Source organism: Suillus fuscotomentosus, assembly GCF_016647785.1.
Source record: "Suillus fuscotomentosus strain FC203 chromosome Unknown F5891scaffold_10, whole genome shotgun sequence".
NCBI classification, from domain to species: domain Eukaryota; kingdom Fungi; phylum Basidiomycota; class Agaricomycetes; order Boletales; family Suillaceae; genus Suillus; species Suillus fuscotomentosus.
In genome coordinates, this window is record NW_024539522.1 from 442,200 (window position 1) to 464,233 (window position 22,034).

The 22,034-nt window shown below is 48.9% G+C and overlaps 5 protein-coding genes and 1 non-coding gene across 6 annotated transcripts; 3 read left to right on the top strand and 3 right to left on the bottom strand.

Moving 5' to 3' along the window:
* The first annotated feature begins 10 nt into the window (after positions 1–10).
* On the top strand, positions 11–4,285 carry F5891DRAFT_36516 (armadillo-type protein). The gene is made up of 9 exons (XM_041371556.1): positions 11–766; positions 818–1,557; positions 1,608–1,842; positions 1,894–2,758; positions 2,809–2,925; positions 2,974–3,350; positions 3,405–3,612; positions 3,661–4,013; positions 4,064–4,285. The coding sequence occupies exons 1-9, from the start codon at positions 62–64 to the stop codon at positions 4,178–4,180; spliced, it is 3,717 nt and encodes a 1,238-aa protein (XP_041229828.1). The 5' UTR covers positions 11–61; the 3' UTR covers positions 4,181–4,285.
* Positions 4,274–5,505, bottom strand: F5891DRAFT_36501 (proteasome assembly chaperone 2). The gene is made up of 5 exons (XM_041371554.1): positions 5,207–5,505; positions 5,002–5,158; positions 4,893–4,951; positions 4,720–4,835; positions 4,274–4,660 (listed from the first exon to the last, which is right to left on the bottom strand). The coding sequence occupies exons 1-5, from the start codon at positions 5,261–5,263 to the stop codon at positions 4,279–4,281; spliced, it is 771 nt and encodes a 256-aa protein (XP_041229829.1). The 5' UTR covers positions 5,264–5,505; the 3' UTR covers positions 4,274–4,278.
* F5891DRAFT_t47 lies at positions 5,422–5,508 on the bottom strand. Its single transcript has one exon. It is a non-coding gene; the product is annotated as a tRNA-Asp (tRNA).
* Positions 5,509–7,685: 2,177 nt separating this feature from the next.
* On the top strand, positions 7,686–16,070 carry F5891DRAFT_1206968 (uncharacterized protein; the record flags this gene model as incomplete). The annotated part of the gene is made up of 29 exons (XM_041369052.1): positions 7,686–8,255; positions 8,308–8,325; positions 8,377–8,400; positions 8,449–8,562; positions 8,610–8,659; positions 8,708–8,872; positions 8,921–9,439; positions 9,492–10,343; positions 10,396–10,414; positions 10,465–11,589; positions 11,640–11,691; positions 11,750–11,778; positions 11,828–11,969; positions 12,019–12,160; positions 12,206–12,362; positions 12,408–12,445; positions 12,498–12,702; positions 12,755–12,799; positions 12,849–12,941; positions 12,999–13,017; positions 13,067–13,273; positions 13,326–13,384; positions 13,434–13,606; positions 13,660–14,070; positions 14,125–14,164; positions 14,217–14,286; positions 14,336–15,760; positions 15,810–15,865; positions 15,918–16,070. Coding segments are annotated over 29 exons (6,972 nt in total), but the record flags the coding sequence as incomplete, so codon positions are not given.
* Positions 16,071–16,347: 277 nt separating this feature from the next.
* Positions 16,348–18,268, bottom strand: F5891DRAFT_36602 (uncharacterized protein). The gene is made up of 4 exons (XM_041371563.1): positions 18,040–18,268; positions 17,324–17,979; positions 16,737–17,259; positions 16,348–16,676 (listed from the first exon to the last, which is right to left on the bottom strand). The coding sequence occupies exons 2-4, from the start codon at positions 17,961–17,963 to the stop codon at positions 16,598–16,600; spliced, it is 1,242 nt and encodes a 413-aa protein (XP_041229831.1). The 5' UTR covers positions 17,964–17,979; positions 18,040–18,268; the 3' UTR covers positions 16,348–16,597.
* Positions 18,269–18,310: 42 nt separating this feature from the next.
* F5891DRAFT_1013614 (uncharacterized protein) lies at positions 18,311–20,932 on the top strand. Its single transcript, XM_041360799.1, has 10 exons — positions 18,311–18,509; positions 18,568–18,597; positions 18,648–18,951; positions 19,004–19,316; positions 19,365–19,594; positions 19,642–19,916; positions 19,974–20,282; positions 20,336–20,471; positions 20,525–20,655; positions 20,714–20,932. Exons 1-10 carry the CDS (start codon positions 18,408–18,410, stop codon positions 20,795–20,797), a joined length of 1,914 nt encoding a protein of 637 aa, XP_041229832.1. The 5' UTR covers positions 18,311–18,407; the 3' UTR covers positions 20,798–20,932.
* The last annotated feature ends 1,102 nt before the right edge of the window (positions 20,933–22,034 follow it).

The following is a 22,034-nucleotide window of genomic DNA, read 5'->3' on the forward strand; positions in this document are numbered from 1 at the left end:
CGTAATCAATTTTTTGATCAATGCTGCATATCAGCAGGACGGCCATTCACAAGTGATCGTCATGGAGGAAGCATTGGCCAAAATACGGCCTCACACGACATCAAATCTTGCCCACCAGAAAGCACCAGCCAACCTACTTCAAGCTTTAGAATCTACGTTTCAGGAAAAGCATGCGGACAGGACACCTACGGCTTATTTTGCTGCATTGATCACAACTCTCGATGGAAGCATTCAAAAGAAGGACACTTCACTTGGAGATGGAGACGTACTACCCGCAGAACTGTATCTTCTTGCTCTGGTGGCTCCCTTCGTCCCCCCGCCAGTTATCCAGACCAATCTCAATACACTTCTCTCTCTGACCGCACCACTTTTTCCTGCCTTGATGGCACATGCTCCTCCAATGAGGTCACAGTTGACTCTGTACAATGCTGTGTTCAGAGCCCTTGACAAATCGCAACTGGACGTTTCTGCGGTCCGCCAATCATTTGCATCTATACTGCAATTATGCCTGGATCCTCGACCAAAAGTGCGCAAAAAAGCAGCTGATATTGTAAAAGACGTTCTTTCTTTCCCACCGAGTCCTTTAATCAGGCATCCTTACGCTCAGCGGGTGGCTGAATGGGCTCATATCGCGCTCCAGCAAGCAAGCACCGGTGCCCTACCGAAATCAAAATCATCAGGAAAAGGGTCTGATACCTCAGCTGCAGAAACAGCTATCCATCTCCTTGCATTCTTACGCCCAGTGCTTCCAAATCTTCCCCTCGAAGTATGTTAAGTAATTTTTGAATTGCCATCTACTAATACAAATATTTGCAAGGCCATTCCACCCATCACCACTACGCTCTTGACCCTTCCACGATTAGGAAACCCATACCTCTCCCAGGCTGCATACTCGATTCTTTCCGATCTTTTTACCGCATCTACTACGACAGGCACTGCCAGTGCAATCGAACAAATTCCAGCCGTTTTACATGCCGTCCTGGAATCCCCACCAGCAAAAGCCGATAATTCCATCTCTCCATCTTGGATTCGTGTTCTAGGAGATGCAATGTTTGCATATCATGTCGCGGATGCATCGGCTTGTGCCACTGAATTCCACAGAGTGTGGAAAACGGTGTGGTCGTACTTCGAGACGAAGAACCCACAAACCCGTAAAGCTGTTGCAGAATCTCTGGATTTACTGACACGGTGTATCACGTCTTCTCTCGTGAGAGACTCCATTTCGGATGGTGAAGCTGGCAAATCGCCTTTGCGAAGCATCATCTCGCAAACAACGAAAGCCCTCGACTCCCTGTCCTTCGCATCTGCTATGCAGGAACTGCTCTCAGTTATTTCAGCTCTGGTCTCAAATTTGAGCGTTCGTGTGGACCCTGCAAAGTCTACTACTGCTACAGAGGCTTTGCTCATGCCTCTAGTGTCGAAAATCGCCAATCTGCGGGTCCAAAAAGGCTTTGAGCACAAGGAAGCCGCTGACGCTGTGCTCTCGACGGCTATGCGAGTAGTGGGTCCCGCTGTACTTCTTGAAGCCATTCCCCTGAATCTAGAGCCCTCGGATCGGTGAGTTATTTTGGAACGGGGGAAAGGACTAGAGCTGAATTATATTCTAGTCAAGCAGGCAAAGAACCACGCGCATTCCTTTTGCCTATGCTCAACCAACCCCACCCGTCTCTCCTTGGCCATTTTGTCTCATACTTTGTGCCCATGAGCGAGCGGATGTTCAATTTGCAGCAAAAGGCTGATAGCGAAGGAAGGCAATCAGAGGCAAAAGTCTGGAGTGTGCTTGTCACTCAGATATGGTCTGGATTTGCGGGCTATTGTCATGCACCTTCTGATATCAAGACAGTACGTGTGGTGCTCGTATACAAGCTTTTATATCGATGGATATCATTTTAGGCTCTTACACCGGCGTTCTCGCAAATCCTTTCTCAGCTACTGTACAGCCAACCTGATCTTCGGCCACCTGTACTAAGGGGTCTGAAGGCTTTGATAGAGTCCAACAAGACTATCGCAGCCCAGGTCGACACAGACATGGGAGAGTCCTCAGGATCTGACAACGTAATTACCCCTGAACAAGCTTCCGAGAACCTTACTTTCCTCAAGACCCAAGTAGAGAGTTGGTTTGCTGTCTTCTTCAACGTTTTCGGTAGCGTGGATAGAGATAATCGTGGCATGGTGGGCGACGTGATCGGTGTTTGGGCTGGACTCGCAGAGAAGCAAGACATTGCAAAAGCCTATCGCAAGGTCGTAGACCTTTTCCGTCAAAGCCTCCAACAATCAGACAACGGGAATACCACTGCAATGATGCAAGACCTTTTAATTCTCCTCCTTCCCTTCCTTGACACGCAAGACGTCGCCGCTCTGTTCTCGACGTGCCTCGCGCAGGAAGTACTGTGCCACAAGGACAACGGCGTACAAAAGCGTGGTTACAAGATTCTAGCGAAGCTTCTGGAGCACGGTAAAGTAGAAGAGGATGCGCTTCAGACTTTTCAACGTCTGGACGAGCTTTCTGTTGGGCTTTCACCTGCTGCAAAGAAAGATCGATTCATCTTACTCTCTCTGCTGATACTTGGGGTGCCTAGCGAGTCTTTGCATATCATTCCTTCGCTTATCCCAGAAGCTGTCTTGGGCACGAAGGAGCCATCAGAGAAAGCCCGGTTAGCAGCTTTTGAGCTCATCGTTGCTATGGGTCAAAAGATGAGCCACGGCGGTGTAGTGAAGAGGAGCATGGTGGATGGAATGGATGAGGATGGTGCTGAAGGCAAGCCGTGATCCCATTGCAAATCTCAGCTATTGACATACTCTTTGCAGCACAAGCAAGCATCAACGAGTACATGACTATGGTTGCAGGAGGCTTAGCAGGAGCTTCACCGCACATGATCAGTGCCACTGTAACCGCCGTCTCCCGTCTCGTCTTTGAGTTCAGAGGTATGTAAACAGACGCCGCGACTGCAACTTGTCTAATGATTCGGGTAGAATCCATCGATACCCAGATGCAGACGGAGGTCTTCACGACTCTTCTTGTTTTCCTCTCCTCTGCCAACCGTGAAATCATCAAATCTACGCTTGGGTACATAAAACTTGCGATTCATACTTTACCTATTGAATTGCTACGACCGCATCTAAAAGACCTTGTCCCTGCACTTCTTGCCTGGTCTCATGATCACAAGAACCATTTCAAGGCAAAGGTCCGCCATATCTTCGAGCGGATGATCAGGAGGTTTGGGTGGAATGACGTGTATCAAGCGGCAGGTGAGGATCAGGCTGCGAAGGTGTTGGTGAATATTAAGAAAAGGAAGGAAAGAGCTAAAAGGAAGAAAGCTCGAGAGGACGATGACGAAGAAGAGGGGGAGGTTGGTTTTTTTCTTGAACGTCTATCATTTACTATCGCTGATGACCTTATCCAGGCGACTAAAGGAAAGGTTCCCACAGGTGATGCCTTTGAGGACGTTTTGTATGGCAGTGAAAGCGAGTTGGACGACAGCGACGAAGATGAGCAGGCATCTCGACCTATAGCGGGACCGAAACGGAAGGGAGTTGAACAGGGGGTGCGTCTGCGGGTGGATGATGACGAACCGATGGACCTCTTGCAGGGTGTTGCATCACGATTGACCAGTGGGTGTTCTTCATGCGCTTGCAAGTACATCATTTACCTCTTTACAGATGCCCAAGCCAACCGACGCCGCAAGCCGGGTCAAGATGCAGGTCACTTCAAAACTGACACTGACACTGGAAAGATTGTTATCAACGAGGACGAGGAGTCTGACATCGAAGTCAGCTCTCGGAAGGCTGCCAAAGACGTTGCTGGCAGTGCATATCGGGAGAGTATGACCTCAGTAGATGGCTTTACCCGCGGACCCAATGGGCGCATCAAGTTCAACAAAGATACTAAAAAGAGACGCCGCGAGAATGAGGACGAAGATGGAGATGTTGAGATGGCTGATGGTGCTACCACTACTCCGAAGAAGCACAAGCGACCCGCCGAGCCAAAATTCGGCCACGAGTTCAAGGCAAAGGTTGGTGGTCTGCTGTGCTTGTTCTCGCAGGGTCTGATAATCTATTACAGAAAGCTGGTGGCGACGTCAAGAAAGGCGGTGTGGATCCATATGCTTATGTATCGCTATCTCAAGCCGCCAAGAAAAAAGGCCGAAACCGTACTGGCATTGCTGGAAAACATCGATGAAGTTCAGCGCAGACTATCAAAAAGCGCGTGTAGATTTGTTTTTGGATCATTACTTGATAGTTTTATGAAAATCCGCACCAGGCTGTAGAATACACTTGTCAACCATACAATGTTTGATCATGAGGGGTACCGAAAAGACCGTGACCCCAACTGCTAGGCTGCTTCCAGTAAGGAACGTCTACTTGCAACACCTTGGATACTACAGCTGCCATGAGCTGGGCGTCCGCTCGGTTGTCCCCCTCCATGACATATTGCAACAGGCATGCAGTTGGGATTTGCCATGTGTCGGAAAGTGAGGAGAGTATTCGACGAGATAACCCTCCGCCTGGTATGAAAGGTATGGTTGTCCTTTCTGCATCAGTATGCAAGAACTGGGAGACGGGTGAAGTGTAGACGGGTATTGGCAGAGCTGTGAGGGCGGCCAGTGGACCAGAACTCAGATCAGGTATTCCAGGTGGAACGATCTGACAAGTAGGTGTACTGGAGGCATCGGAAGAATATCAATTCACAGCTCAGATATCGAATCATTTCAACTCAACAGCATCTGAGGATCAGTCCTGTTGGACATGTCTACTCCGCCGATGACCAGAACAGCCGATGCTCCTGACGTACGGATGAATTCCAACAGGGATTCAACAAATTCCTGCTTCGAGGACTGGTAGGATGCAGGATCAGGACAGCAGATATCAGGTCTGAGTGATGACTCTATTACCTTTAATGCGGGAGAACGTTGCTGTATGACTGCGATATTAGCATCATCGCGGCCAAAAACTAGCCTACCTGTTAGTCCGGACTCTGATAAAACAAGTACTGAAACATACGCTCGAGTGGTGTTGTGACGCCAGGAAGATCATCTTCGCGAGCTCCGACGACAGGAACTAAGCTCCTAGGGTCGAATATGCCTACGCGATGCAAGGAAAGTGAAGTGATCAGAAGATCAGCCGCAAGCTGTGCAACGTTCGCGACAGAAACAACTGGCTGCCTTGGGTCAGTGAGCTGTCTTGAATCGGATGGCGGCATACGCACAACAATGAGGACTTTGCCCTTTGTACTGAAATGGTCAATCGGGTGATAGAATGCCATGGCCTGCGAGTTTGTACAATAAGAAAGTGAGTGAAAGCTGAGAGTATACTGCTACACGACGTGCGTCGATTTGGACTTATGTGCGATGACAAGTGGTGGTCGGACCTAGTAGTACATATGACTGACGGATAGGGAAGAGGAAAAGAAAGCACAAAAAACTCTCTGGCGGGGAGTCGAACCCCGCTCTCCCGCGGTCGTGTTTCTTTCATGACAGGCGGGTGTACTATCCGATATACTACCAGAGACATGTTGCGGCTCTTGCCTTTTACTATACGATCAGGAAACGTTCTATGAATACTACCCATCGCCGAACACTGTCACAAATTTCACCTGATCCACTTCATCACACTGTCAACAGACAACCCCTGGCTCTTCGTGAGTTGGCATGCCACCATGGGATAAAACATCGCGTCTGGAATCTCGATACGAATATTTCACTCGGGCCAACTACATACCCAATTTTGTGAGATATGTGGCTTAGCATCTGGACACGAACCTGAAGACGTTGTGGGTTGTGGAAGTTTCGTTGCTGAGTCGGTGCCGAGTCGAGGGTGATGTGGGACAACCAGGAATGTCTTCTTCAGCGTGCTTCAATCGCTGGAGTCTGATGATTTCTCTGCTGGCGTTGTATGTTGCTCCACGGTCGGAACATTCACGCACTCCCACCATCCTGCTGCAAGTCACAACCTCAGGCGTCATCACATTTTCAGCCTGCTGCCACCTCGACTTCCACGACACCGACGCCTACTGCACTTGATACGAGTAGTACAGCGCCAGGTGCAGCAAATGCGCGGCCACGACATATTGCGTTGGGGACTCGTTTCGTGCCCTTTCTTTGCTGTACATCTCCCCGACACGACGGTGGTTGTTGATAGTAATACGTTGGTGTACAACTATCAATGTCTAGTTCTCTGAATAGAGTTCCGATAGAAATGCCATATGATTGCACATAAACTAAAAAAAGAGCAAGGTGAGGTGGGTGCTATGATGAGGGCAAATGACATTTAAAGCATTACGATATCAACTTGTTAACAAGGAGCGTGATCGATAGCAGTGACTAGTGGAGCGGGGCAGAGGACAGATCAGATCGGGAGTGGTAGGGGTCGTGGCGCAGGGGCAGGAGTCCTAGCTCGTAGTCGGTAGTCCTGCGGCGTGTCGTAGTCGGTCCTGGAGAGCTGCTGAGCCTCCCGCCATAGAGGTTTGGTCTTGGGTTTCCCTTGCAGTCTGTGCCCGGTCTACTAGTCCAAAGGGTGATATGACCCTATCGAAGGTTTCTAGTTCGAGAGGGATACAGAGTTTGAGAGCATCCAGTCTTGTTGCAACTCGAAGCGGGTAGACAACGTGCATGAAGCCCAATTTTGAGATAGGATTTTCCCCTCAGAAAGTGGAGATAAAGGCTATCACAAGCAACGTGTTACTACGGGGATGCGCAATGCATTAATGGGCCCATATGCTTTGATCTAGAAGTGAGGCAACGATTAATCTTCCTTAAGCAGACCTTGAACTTAGTACTTGTAAGTCATTACATCCAATGATGGGTGTGTTGAATAAGAAAGTGCTTCAGAAATAGCTCCTGGCAATAATGAAATCTCCTCGAGGCTGCCAACGAGGCCAACTAGCTCAGTGACTGGACTGAGACGTTACCGTTAAGGCAGAGGGGTGGCTTATCCCAAGTAACATGCTGTGGAAACGCGTAAGTAATACATTACTAAATGTGCAGCATGCTCGAATAACTTAATCTAGAATTGAGGCTGATGCTGATCCAGTTGGTAGACAATTGAACTTTGTAGGTCCAGGCGATTACCAATGATCCCTTCTATTGAACTTCCAAATTCTTTGGGAATAGCTCCCGACATTCTCCATAACCCTGACACTCGTCTCCTCGAGGCTACTTGAAACGAGGCCAGTGACTTGACTGAGATGAAGGGGGAACAGTGGAGATTCCTGTGGTGAGTCACGTCGCTGACAGTGCAAGGGCCGCTGATCAAATGGGATGGTTGAAAATTATATCTCCGCCGATTCGCTGAATCTTGGGGTTGTCTCGTAATGTTGACCTCCTGTCACCTACTACTGCGTCTATCAAAAAGCGAGTGCCATTGTTCAAACTAGCGTGCGTATCACGACAACATTAATTTCATTGCATGCGAATAATCCTCATCAACCTCAGGTTAGAAAGACCAGGCCAGGTTGCATCAGTAACAGATCTCACACGACATTGCCTTCAAAGGATGCGTATCAGCTGGCAATCGGCCAATTGAACACATCCTGTGAAGCCTCGTGCCGGAAGAGCTCTATTAGTACTCCTGAATTAGTTCGTTGCATCGGTTGTGTCTGTAGGTCCCCCAGGCACCTCATAGATAATCCTTTCACTTAAAAGGCGCCACAGCTAGAAACTGTGGTACTTACCTACTAGTAACCCAACATGTCTCAACGCCAGAGTTGTAGATTTTTTAACTCGCCAGGCGGCTGCCGCCGTGGCAAATCTTGTACTTTTGAACACAGTCAACCAAATGCACAGCATCGTGGAGGAGACGGAAGACCGTCGTCACCGAGCGCGTCTTCTAGCGGATCTCCTTCACGACGCAATGCTCAAGGCCCTCAGCGCCACATGTCACCGTCAAGCCCACCTCCTCGAGGAGTCTGCCGATTCTTCTGGGAGACGGGTCGATGTTATCGAGAGTTCGGCTGCCGTGGTGCACATACCCTCCCGCAGGGTCAGGACGGCAGGCGAACTCCGCAGCCTATCGCAATCCCCACACAGGCTGCGCAAGCTTTCATTGCCCCATTCCTTACAGAGAAAGGTCTATCAAAACTCGTAGGAGGTGGCACCGACGGTTATTTCCCTCAGGATGCTACAACGTCTCTGACTCCGTCGGAGACCCAAAGCCGTTTGAGGAGATTCTTCAGAGAAGACTTTCGATTCAAGACTGCACCTGAGATTTACGGCTTTCTCATCCCACTGTCGAGTGCCAATATTCAAAATGATTCATGGGTGGGTTTTTAGACATGTCGTGCAACTCGTCTTGATTAAATCTTGGATCCAGACTCAAGAAGAAGGACAGGTATGCTGCTGCTACCCGATCCAATCTCTGTGTTGACGATGCTTATTCTAGTTGCTACTCGAAGCCTTGACTTCGGTGCGTTCATTGAGAGTCCTGTGATGCATACTCATCCGAAATTCGCAGAACACTGGTCGACTTCGGGTCGCCGAGATAGTGACTTGGCCCAGTATTTCCCCCAAAACAGCAATGAGTCGCGAAATTCTTTCATTCCAGAGAGGGCTTATCCCCCTGCTTAGAGTATGTCGACATATTAAACGCCCGTGCTAATGTTGACGTTGTTGCAGTATATGTCTTCTGACTTCGTTGTTCAGAGCACTTTAAGAACACAAGCAAAGTATGTATCTTTGATTCGTCGTGATGCATCGCACTGAGCTGCCATTAGTCAACTGTACATGACGGTTTTACAGAACCTTCCAAGTTTTGCAGATGCTGTCGAGAAGTCGATGGACGGCATCATTGCTTCCTGTTCCTTTAGCGACCCGGGTGCTTCTGGAAAAGACGCTGTTGACGCACAGGCGTTCGCATCCATTGCTGGTGTTCTGCACGAGTAAGGAGCTGTCATTACCTTCATTATCATTACTGCAATTTGCATTAGGTTTCTGATTCGCTTCAAGAACGCTGTTGCGACATATCCTCGGCTGGCACCCTTGGTCATGAACTTGCAGAAATGGTTTGTAGAGTGGAAGACTGGTGTCCACGCCAATCCGCCTTTGTTCAATAATTTTCTTGGAGGCCTTCAGCCTACCGTACGAGACCTGATCGTTCAAAATCTCAACGAGAAGATCCACAAGCTGGTTTCCATTGTTGAACGGGAACAAGGAAAAGAAATACGTCCTGATCGTCAAACAAAGTCCGCCCCCTCCAATGAGGGCATCCTTGCTGCTCTTCATAGTACATATCAAGGCCCGGGTGCCTTACGTGAAGGTGGAGCTCGTCATGATAACGACCTTAAGAATATCAGCGACATTCGCGTTGCTCCCACTCATGACGAACTCATGTGCCGTATCCCCCCGTTCCTACCTGTGAACTTCTTTGGTGCTCCTCATCCGGCACCTATGGAGAGCATAGAGCGCTTGCTCGACATCCAGTTCAGGCTTTTGCGAGAAGAGTTGACGTATGTTATGGTCTGGTTACTCTTAGTTGGGCGCTGACTGAACTTTGTGCAGTGCCCCTTTACGCCAAGCTGTCCAGCTCGTCCATGATGACCTCAAAACACAGTCGCGCAAGAAGACGAAACTCGCAGAGCTTCTAAAGAACAAAGGAGGAAAGTACCGTGGCCAGGCGGACACACAAGACAGTCTCATGTTTAACGTCTACACTGGCGTTGATTTTGTGTCGCTCGTACCTGACTGGAAAGGTATCTCTGCAAGTATCGTTGTTGACGCGCCCCCGGGCCGTGCGCGCTCCAATAACTCCCATATGCGAACCTCATTCTGGGAGAGTGGGAAGCGCCTTTCCCAGGGCGGCTTGATCGCCCTTGTGTGGCAGTCTGGCAATGATATCTCTGTACACCTTGGGGTGATCGCCAGCTCCCTCAAAGATATCACCGAGTGTGTGAAGCGCGATCCAGATCGCGTGAAGCTTCGCATCGTCTTCTTCGACACGAAGTTGGAGTTGCGTATTCTGCAAGAGCTCAGGAACACTCAGACGTTTGGACAAAACATCAAGATGTTGGTCGAATCCTCCGTCATGTATGAAGCCATCCGACCATTCCTCGAAGCTCTGAAAGGCGAACCCGAGGAAGTCCCATTCCCGCGCTATCTAGTTCACCGACCACCGGGATTCCTCAATACTTGCAAAGTAGACCCTCCACGTTACTCAACGATGCCTGGCTTCGCGTTCAATCTTTCATGTCTCTTCCCCGACAAGACAGACGTAGAGGACTTGACGCTGTCAGCGACAGATAATCAATCTATCGAAAATGCGCGTGCTGAGCTGCGACGGGGTAGCCGCCTTGACCCGAGCCAGGCGGATGCAGTTGTTGATGCACTGACGAGAGAGGTGTCTTTAATTCAGGGGTGAGTGTGTCGCACCCAATGAGTATGAACGATGGCCTGACGGTATGTTTAGTCCTCCAGGGACAGGAAAAGTAACACCTTTCACCCAATCTATTGAAATGCTCTGATTCGCACATCCTAGAGTTATACCGGTGTTGAGTTGCTCCGTGTGCTACGAGCCAATGACATCGGCCCCATCTTGATGATTGCATTCACGAATCACGCACTGGATCACATGCTTGGCTCCGTGCTGGATGCAGACATCACCAAGAAGGTTGTTCGTTTGGGTTCTCGCTCGGCGGATGAAAGAATTTCGCAATATTCGATCGAGACACTGGAAAAGGTGAACAATGAGTCTCGCCTCAATAGAACATTTTCCAGCAAGCGCAGGGAACTCAAGGAGATCCAAGAAAGTATCAGGAACTTGATGTCCAAGGTCCTGATAGATGACCTAGAATCGAACTCCACCGAAATTATGAAGTATATCTCAGTCTTGCATCCGGAGCATTCCGGATACCTAAATGCTCCGCCAATGTGGATTCAGAACATCAAGTCCCTTTCCAGCGACAACGACGACGACGGTGCGGGTGAATGGCAGCAACAGGGCCGACGAGGCAAGACCTTTGCCAAGGACATGTCATTCTATGCCTTTTGGAGGGACGGATCTGACTTGGATTTCATCGAAGCTTTGAATAACGGCTCATACGCACCTTGGAAAACTGCGCCTCCGCCTGAAGAAACGACAAGTAATAGGTTTAACATTTTAGAACAGGATTCTTTACCCGAATCGGATGATGAATACGTGACGAGCGAGGAGCAAGATAACGAGTCGCCCCCTGAAGACGTGCCGGTTGAGGACGCTTGGATGAACGTTAAGGTCAAGCCACCATCTCCAGAACCTGCTGGTTCGAAAGAAGTCCCTGTTGCTCCCACCAAAGCTCCCGATGCCCCTACTCTATATTTCGAGCCTGAACCTCGTGACGATGCTGGCCTGGGACAGGCGGACTTCAAGGACCCTGAAGGATTTCTCGATGCCCTCGGATGCTCGCAATGGCCTGTCGTTCCTGCTTCCAGTCGCCCCTTGAATGAACTTCTTGAAGATGTCGGCGACGTTTGGACGATGAGCAGGGCAGAACGGCAGAACTTACATCATTTCTGGGTTGAAAATACGCGCATAGAGCTGGCTGAGACACAGACAGGCGAGTTTGCGCGCCTTCGCGAGATTCACGAGGGTATACTGCGAGAATGTAACGAAGGCCAAGAAGAGGTGCGTGGTTGTTTCACTTTAGCCATCAGCTGATTCGAATGGTTGTTTAGGTGCGTCGAAGTTTACTGCGCCACATCGATATTATTGGCTGCACTACGACTGGTATGTGTGTTTTCTACATTCAGCCAAGCATCTCCACTTACAACGTGATATTTACTAGGCGCAGCAAAGTTGGCTACGCTCTTAAAGGTCAGCGAATGAGATTGGCGTTGCGTCTGTCTGATCTGAGCTCTCACAGGGTCTGGGTCCTCGAGTTTTGCTCGTTGAAGAAGCTGGTCAGGTTCTGGAGGCTCACGTGCTCGGAAGTTTGGTGCCCTCGATTGAACACCTAATTATGATCGGTGACCCCTTACAACTGCGGCCGACACTCAACAATTACTGTGAGTACTTTACGATGAACATAATATATGTTCTCTGACATCCAACTAGCGATGTCCATGGATAGCCAGCGAGGGCGAGATCTCTACAGGTTTGACATGTCTTTGATGGAACGTCTTTCGAGCTCCGGACTTGCGATGTCTCGGATTGATGTACAACGCCGAATGCGGCCAGAAATTTCGAGTTTGATTAGGTCCGTTTCTTCCTACATATCAGGCGCATGCTGATTCTCTATCAGGAACACGCTCTACCCCAGTCTCGATGATCACGAGCTCGTTCGCCAATATCCATCCGTCCGAGGCATTCCGAAGAATCTGTTCTTCGTCACTCACAACCATAGGGAAAATGAGGGTGCAGAAGACTCCGCCAGCAAGTACAATTTATACGAGGCAAGGGTCTTTATCACCCTGATGACTTGGCTGTTCGCTGATCCATAACAGGTAAAAATGATTCGCGAACTAGTACTGTATCTATTGAGGTCTGAGCACACAAACCTCTTCGTAGTTTGATGATTAACCTGTTCTATTTAGGCAAGGCTGCTACTCTGAGGAAGGTGACATCGTGGTTCTTTGTGCCTACCTTGGTCAGCTTGCCAAGCTACGAGATGCCCTTGCTAACGAGGTGGCGATTGTGATTGATGAACGCGACCAAGCTGCTCTTGCTGACCACGAGGGAGATGATGAAAATGATTTGGGTGGTGGAACCACGATTGAACATGTAAAAGTCACGAAAAGGGTATGCATTGTTGTTGCGGGGGAGTCTCTTTGTGTGCTCAATCAGTTTCTAGGTTCGATTGCGTACCGTTGACAACTATCAAGGCGAAGAGGGGAGAGTAAGTATCTACATCAGTCTCACTCCATTTCCTGAATGTTTCCTCCTAGATCGTGATCTTGTCATTGGTCCGAAATTCTGGAGAACTGGACGATGAAATTGGGTACTCGAACGGAATCAGACCTAGCATTGGTTTCCTAAAGGTGAGTAAACAGGGATATAACTTCGAGGTGCCCTCTAAAATCCGATTTCACGGACAGTCTGAGAACCGCACGAATGGTAAGCTACTTAGTGATACAATGGTATGGCACGCTGATCATCGTGCTAGTGGCTTTGTCTCGTGCACGCGAAGGTCTTTTCATTTTTGGAAATGCTGCCAACCTGTCCTCCAAGAGTAAAATGTGGCGGCATATCATTGAGGAACTGGAAACGAACGAAGCCCTTGGTACAGCGCTTCCTATCGCTTGTCATCTGCACCCGGAGACACTCGAGTACGTCTGCGAACCAGGTCAACTACCCCAAATAGCCCCTGATGGTGTGTATAATCGCTCCTCCAACTCGAGCAATGCATTGAATCACATTTTCAGGAGGATGCATGCGACCCTGCGACTTCCGTTTGAACTGCGGTCACATGTGCCCATTCAAGGTGACGTTCTCCTGTTCAGTGTGGCATATGATATTAACATTTCTTTTAGTGTCACAGCGATGATCAGAAACATGCTTCCGTAACGTGCGTGCAATCATGCACGAGGCTTTGCACAAGAGGCCATCCATGCACCAAGCAATGCTCTTCCACATGTGGCGATTGTTTCTTCCCGGAAGCCAATGTCGAACTTCCGTGCGGACACTTGAAGGCTTCTGTTTCATGGTGTGTCCTAACCACATTCGGCGGAAAACTTAATATCAATGCTTTATTTCTAGCCACGAGATCAGCGCATTGGAGAAGGTCTACTGTAATTCTATGGTTGACAAGCACCTGCCTCGTTGCGAGCATACTGCTCGTATGGCATGTTCGACTGATCCAGCCACTTATCTCTGCAAGGCTCCATGTAACGGAATTATGAGTTGCTGTGGAAGATCATGCAACGCAAAGTGCCACCAGTGTCAGGAGAAAAATACATCTTCCGAAGGAGAACATACACCGAGGACACAGCATACTGCTCACCCTTGCGAGAAACCACTTTTCTGCGAACATCTGTGTCAGGACGCTTGTTCTGACGACCACAAGCACACCGTCGCCTGTAAGAAACCATGTAGACAAGCCTGCTTCCATGCCCGGTGTAAATTGCCGTGTTCGATGCCTTGTGCGCCGTGTCAAGAGTCATGCACGTGGTAATTGACACCTTTCTAATTGGGTTTTGTATTTTCGCTGATTGACATCCTTAGGAGCTGCCCACACCATTCCTGTCCTGTGCCATGCGGCTCTGTCAGTGTGCTAGCTTCAGCCGTTTCGTGCTTTCCTGATACTCCATTTTTAGGTCTGCGCAAGGTTGCCCTGTGACGTACCTTGCAACAGAATCTTGCATTGTGGACACAAGTGTCCTTCTGGTGAGTGACAAATCGCTTCCTCGAAACTTCGTGCTCACATCGTGGAAAGTTTGCGGGGAAGACTGCGACATTCAAATTTGCCCGCAGTGTGCTTCCGATGACAAGAAACGCCATGTCGTTGATTTCATCTTGCAGCGCACACTATCCGAAGTTACACCGGAGTTGAACACTCTCGACGAGATGTTGATTACCATTCCCTCATGCAAGCACACGTTCACCGTAGAAACTCTAGATGGTCACTGCAGTATGAATGATTTCTACGTCCAGAACGATTTCGGACAGTGGCTTCGCATGCTTTCCCCCATCGGATTCAGAAAACCTCCTACATGTCCAACATGTCGTTCACCCATTACAGCTCCCAGATATGGTCGCATCTTCAAGCGAGCTGATCTAGATATCTTGGAGCACAATGTTGCTGCCCGTATGTCTCGAGCGCTTCACCAGGTCCAAACTGCCATTCTCCGCATTTCTGAAGACGAGATGAAGGCTGCGGTCATCCGTGATGCAGCTACCATCAAAATTCGCCCCTCAAAGCTCAAGGGGTCCAAATCGCAGGCAAAGGCTCGTTCTGAAGAGTTGATGTCAAAGAAGGAGGCCCCCACCTCAGAACGCGCCCTCAACTCTGCCAACACGTCTTTTCATGCTATTGATTCAGCGGTTGGCCGGGTCTGGGGTAAGATTACCCACAGGCTATTCAGTGCCTACAAGGAGGCAATTATAGTTGCCGAGACACGCTCTGCCCACCTACATGCTTGGGAGTCTGCATTTTCATCCCTGTACCACCGTGAATTAGCCGCTCTTGTCGACAATCCAGCTCGTACACCTGTTCGGCCGCAGGAAAATGCGATGAGGCTTGCCAGACTGCAGGTTGGCCAGCCGCGTCCGCGAGCTGATAGGCGGTTCATCGTAGAAGCCTTCTGGTGTACGTTGCATATTCGCCTGACTCTGATTGCTCTGGGTCGCACGTGGCTAGAGGAGGTGGGCAAGCGCGAAGCCGACTATCCGCTGTACCATTTCCAGCTATGGGCGAGCTACGTCAAGTTTATGCTGCAGAGTTGTTCTCTCGATGTGACCAAGGCTCTTGAGCTCGCAAGGAGCTCTGAATCACACCGACAGGTCACCAAGACTTCTCTTCTCTACATGCGTGTCGAGCTGGAGAACTTCCGATTTGGCCTATACATGTCCAACAAACTTGGGACCATCAACGATCAACGACCAGAGATGGTAGAGGCTGCGGAACAGCACGGCCATGAGGCGCAGGAATTCATGAGGGATGTAATCACAGATCATTTCGCAAACAAGGTCACGCCATCGCGAGAGGAAGAGGCTTCCTGGCTTGCAGAGAACTTTTCTGGTGCTGCGCAGACGATTGTGGATGAATGGAAGGCCATTAAGAGGGCCGTCGGTAGATTCACGTTTTATCAGGAAGTCTCGTTAAACGAGCAGATGGAAATAGTGCAAGCCTTCAACTTCGGTAAGGTTGTTGTTCTTGAAACTGCAGATTCTTTTTCACGGTGTTACAGGCAGCACTGGACACTTCTACAACTGTGCAAATGGTCACACATTTGTTATTACCGAGGTGACGCCATTTGAGTATTTGGTTTATTGCAATGCTAATTCATGTCCCACAGTGCGGAGGAGCCATGGAACGTAGTGTTTGCCCGGAGTGCGGCTCTCCCATAGGAGGACAGAGCCACAGTCTCGATAGTACAAACACCAGAGCAACTCAGTATGACGAGCTTGCTCGGCGAACGAACCCCCGTATAGCACCAACCCCTTGGGCCAATCCTTATTAGAGAGCGTGTATGACATTGACCGTCGAAGAATGCATACGTACAAACAGGTATTTTGAATGTAATCGACTGGCTAAATAACTTTTTGTATAAGCTGTAACACTTACTCGGAGAAATCCACGATCTATCTTCTGCATTCGTATTTTGACGTTCACAAGTGGTGATATAGGGTTTGGAAGTATCCTACGGTACAAGCTTGAATCATGTCCATTCGTTAGGGCATGCCGAGGAGCTTGTCGGTAGAGTGAATGACGGTGTTGAAACAGGAGAACCACCAAATCAGACGGAAATGTTTCAAGATTGTCATCCCTCACGAGGACAGTCTCATTCTGTACTCTAGAAAATCTCGACGAGAATATCGGGAGAACATCTATTGTCGGACATGTGGTGCATAATGAAAAGTGATCTATAGAAGTGGAACAGCTACAGGAGGGGAATATTGCATGAAAGGAAATAACGTGTCACTCAGCTTCAACAACATCATATCATAATGTCAGAACTATGATGAAAGTCTTGTATCAAGTGGAATCCCGTCGAATGAAGGACAGAAAATCATCCTTAAAAGTTTCCCAGGAACTGGCAATCTCAGTGTCGAACCTTCATAGACGAATCAAAGTCAAACTTCATAAAGCATAACCGACAACAGTGTCAACGCACCACGGCCAGCTCTCCTTGTCCAGCAAATTATTTTGCAGTAGTATGCGACTCAAAAAGCCCTGTTCGATTGCAAACAACCAAAGCTTGAAGTTCAGCTTGTAGTTGGTAGTCGTGTAGTTGTACCGGAAAACCGACGATTTGATTGCCTTGTAGACGGTGCCCATTCCGTGTTGTACTCGTTCCAAAGCCCAGCCGTTGTAGATAACAGGATCGCACTGGAAAATGGAAGAAGAACGGTTCATTTGTGGACGCAAAGCGACCCCACGCGTATCCAGAGGCAGTTTCCAAGTATAACGGTCTCCGACGGTGCGGTCTGTGAAAGGATAGAAGGCAGAGTTTTGTGGGGAAGTGCCGGCTGGTAGTGTGGAAATCCATGCGAAGCCGCGTTCGCCGTACTTGATCACTACAGTAAGATCATGCAGCGGTCTCGCCCTCCAAACTGAAAGAGTTTCCCTCTTTTCAAAAGTCGCCACTGGATACAGAGAATAAGCGGCATCGAAGGCTATAAAGTTCATAACGCAGGCTGTATGCACATGTGCAAGTCCGTCGTAATCAGAAATCAGCAGACTAATTATTTTGCGACTTACTAGAATGAAAATTTATAATGGCATCGAATGGGCTCGTCTCGCATGCTATAATTTGGATCTTCAAAAGGCCATCTGGGCCACGTTTCTCGATTGTCAGTACAGATTCGACTCCTCTGATTTGGTAGTATAGTAAGAGCTCGTCATCTTCGGGGGACTCGTCGCGGATTTGAGTACCATCCCATTCATCAGACACGATTTCACGGTAATCCTGGGGTTGAGTCGAGTCCGGCTTGAATCTATATCCTTCTCTTTCAACAAGATAGTCCAACACTTCTCTCACGTGCCCTGGATGCACGTAAAGGTCCATGTCAGATTTGTGATAAAACGTGCGATCCAGAAATTGAAGTGCGTTCGAGCCCGCAATGAGCGTCCCGGTACGCGCCTGTAAGCTGCGAAAATTAAGAGGTTCGGAAAGATACCGAGAAAGATGCCGGTGGATGTTGTAGGCACGATGAGAGAAGTCTTTGGTTGCAGCATACGCAGCACGACAACAGCGACCAACGCGCACAAGCGTGTGGGGCGAGATGCAAGAGAAGATGGCGTCATAGATTGGAGCGCGACCGAATAATTCGCCTACTGCACATTCGTGAGCAAGTCGAGGTTGTCGTCGATTGGTGTGTTTGACTGGGATTTGCGACATGTCACTGTAGAGTCAACTGAGGACTACAGTCAGTATCTGAATCACTTGCAGCTCGACTGGATAGAAGATAACGCACCCTCGAGTGATATTTTGCAAAGTGGGTTGTGGTGGGTAGATGAAGGTAGACAAAGCTGTGAAATTTTTGGTAGAACGTACTTTGTAGTCAGCAGCCTTGCGCCACGGCGGCTCTGATACGTATGATATCCACATCATGTTTATTTACGAATTCGCGAAGTAGCTATGGAGCCTTGAGGCTTGAGATGAGTATATATCGAGTGCTGAACTCCGCGCCACGGTGGTTGTTTACAAGTAGATTACGTATCCCCGACTCCCACGTATGATATACTGTGAATTCGGCGTTCCGAGTTGCCGCAAGCGCTACTGGCACAAGCAAAGCGTCAAAGCCACATTTATCTCCCATATTTCCACGTCGATTGAGGATCCATGTCTCTGCAGGGTTTGATTTCTGGATCTGAGTGTGCTGTACCGCTGAACCCGCTGTCGCAAGTTCTGAAACACACAGAAGGAGACAGAAGTTTGCAGCAGGTCTGTCAAAAGTGCCAAAATCCATAATCCATATTCATCTGACAACAACTGCGAACAGGATCGTGTAGCTGGTCCTTCATCCTCCCGAGTCAGCTTTCACTACATTTTACCGTGAGATGTATTCATGTCATCGATCAGCTTCAACACCTTCCGGGATCTGCTCCAGTTCAAGCCGCAGAACAAGATGTCGCAATGGCACGTCAGTTCTTCGAAGGACAGCAAAGATCAGGTGGCCCTGCACTTGTTGCACCTCCGTATCTTCATCCGGCAGAACTTGCTCGCATGACGGAAATGAATAGACTTCCGGAACTCAACGAAGCATGGAGCAGGGAAAGATATCAGCCTCTGATACAGAACAATGTTACCCAAAGCTCATGGGCAAATGAATTTAGCGGTGTTCAGCAACAACCCATCAACGGTTCTGCCATGCAGATGCCTGAAAGTGAGTTGTTCTGTGTAAACTTCTGGATTCTGAGTCAACATTAGGCATACAGCTCAGAGGCAGCAATTCATTGGTTCACATGGGATATATGGAACACCCATGGGTTTGTATGGAAATATGGGACAGCCGTTCTTCCAGGGGTTCAATGCTACTCCCCTGAGTGTAGACGCGAGTAAAGGGAAGGGTAAAGCCCGCGAAGCTGATTATGAAGCTGCATTTGCCCAGTACGCTGCTTCGTTGCAAAATCAATCAGAATCCGCCTCTAGGATTGTCGAATTGGACGATAATGCGGCCACTTTAGAGCAGGCCATGGAGAACGTCAAACTTGGAGATGCTGAACTGAAGACTAACGGGGATTTCAAGGAGTTTGTCATCTTATTGTTATTATTACGTGCCTACTTAGTTTTCTGTAGCGTTTGGGATCACTTGCAAAACTCGGATATACCACCTCCCGCACAAGATATCGGTAAATGGGAAGCACAATTCAACCAGCTCATGAGTCGTGATCGCGAGGAGCTGGACCAAGATTACTCTACAGCCATGCAAGAAGCTTGGAATGACGGATTGGGAAATCTTAATGAGAGTGCCCTCCAATCCAGGTATAACGATGATGGGATGCCCATTCTGGACGAATATGTGTTCGGTGAGTCCGATCCGATACATCACGCCCTCGTTTGTCAAACTGTACAGAGTCAAACAACAAATATCTTGATCCATCTTCGTCCCCTCGGTCACCACTGAGCGAAGCAAAAGCTTTTTTGGAGCAGGGTGGTTCGTTATCTGAAGCTGCTCTTCTACTCGAAGCTGCTATCCAGAAAGGAGAGCTTGGCGAGGGCGGATATGAAGCCTGGATACTTCTAGGCGAAACCAGGAACATGGATGAACACGAAGACCTCGGTTTGCGTGCGTTGACCGAAGGTGTCCGCTTATCAGAAGCTGCCAATGCCAACGGAGTAGGCATGCTGGTGTGTATTTCGTCTGGATACTTCTTCCAGCCCCTTCTCATGACACAATGTCTGCAGTCCTTGGCGATCTCATACACCAATGAGTCATATGACCGGGCTGCTTATAATATGTTATTGCGATGGTTAGGAGCACGTTTTCCCGATTTTCCGATATCAGATGAGACCCGAAGAGCTGTCTCTATACATTCGACATGGGACTCGCATGATAAGCTTACAGAAACCTTCCTTACCCTGGCACGACAGCAGTATAACCAAGGGATTGTCGATCCTGATACTCAGACTGCCCTTGGTGTGCTATTTTATGGAACCTTGGACTACGAACGTGCGAAGGATTGCTTCGAGAGTGCCTTATCACAGCGTCCTGGGGTATGAAAGTTCGGGCCGTTGACATTTTATTGTGACTGATAAATGGCGAACAGGATTACGTACTCTGGAACCGATTGGGATCCTGTCTTTCGAACGGGAGCAAACCTGAGGAAGCCCTTGGAGCGTACAGGGAAGCTTTGAATTTGCGCCCTACTTACACTCGTGTTATTTATAACGTTGGGGTGGCATGTGTGTCCTCTGGTTAATCCCTTGCACATGTTTTGAGCTAATCTCACACGTAGGTCTTAACATAGGAGCGCACAAAGAGGCGGCCGAACACTTTCTAAGTGCACTTAGTATGCAGGAAACCACAGGCGGTGGTCAAACTAGTGATCAGTTGTGGTTGACCCTGAGGCGTGCCTTTATCTCGATGGTGGTTATAACCAGTTCTATCTTTTAGATGACATGCTGAACGACGTTTGCCGTTCCAGGAGCGCAATGATCTTGCGGAGTTGGCTAAGCCTGAGAACAGGTCAAACTTGGATTTCTTCCGGCAGCAAGGATTTGATTTCTAGTGATTGGGCCGCAGATGATTTGATGCATAGACGCCACACGTAGACCGAAATCGGATGTTTTGTTTGCTCCTTGTATTCAATCAATGGCACATAACGCCATAGTGCTGTGTTCGTTGGCTCAAGTGCTCAAGTGCTCAAATGTTCAGATCTCGCTGAGTGTCTCTCTGGTACATATCAACATGGAGGTCCGCTCTTGTACGACAAGTGTTGGTCCACACTTGCTTCGCATGTTCGCATGCTCACCCACAAACACGTTGGTACCCTATATAGGGGCTCTGTCGCCGTTGTCCTTCTGTCGAACTCTGATACGGCTGTCTCCGGCCGGATCTATGCTATCAGATTAAGAAGTCGATCTCATGTTGATCTTGTCGAGCTACTAGTGCCGTGTCACAGACCCTGGATGGCATACATGTGCCATATCATATCTCGGGCTGGGAAAGATAGCCGAACTTCTTTTAGTTACCTCCCCTGCTGCGCCTTGTGGGATTTTGGGGACGTCTTGGCTGCATCTATCCATTTTGGTCACTCCGACTCACGGCGCTAATGTTGGTTTAGCGATATAAAATGGCCCCTCTCCAGCTGGCTTTTCCTCCAGCAATCTGCTAATCATCAACTACCTCACATACAAGGTGAGCTGTCTGCTCTGAGCTCCCTGACCATGACGCGACTGACACCCTCCTGCAGCTTAACCGCAATCACCACCATAACCACCATGTACAACAACAACACCGAGCAATGCAACTGCGGCGTCGCCAAGTGAGTTTTGCCTTGCGACATTTCAATGTCCGGATTCTGACTGTGTCAACAGCTGCAACTGCCAGGCTGGTAGCTGCAGCTGCAAGAACTAAACATCACGCGCATGTGCACTTGCCTTGCCGTGTATATAAACATAAACATATTTCCGTTCGACGTGATTTGTACTGTTTGTTGTATTGAAATGCCAAAGTTGCCTTAGTTTCTTGATAGAGTTGACTGCAGCATCGTCCGAAATTCTGAATAGCCCTCGAGCTCGAACTTGCCACCTGCACACACATGCACAATCCAACACACCATCGTCAAGCACAACAGGCGGGACTGACTCTACTACGTTGCTCTCTCCAATTTCCGAAGCCTGCATACGACGCCCCGTTTCTCGTTCTTCGTTGTCCTATGGTCTCCGTCGATTTAAACATTGAAGGAAGCAGAAAGTGCGGGATTTAGTTGGTCGGTCTGCGTGAGGTCTATGACTCTATGCAAA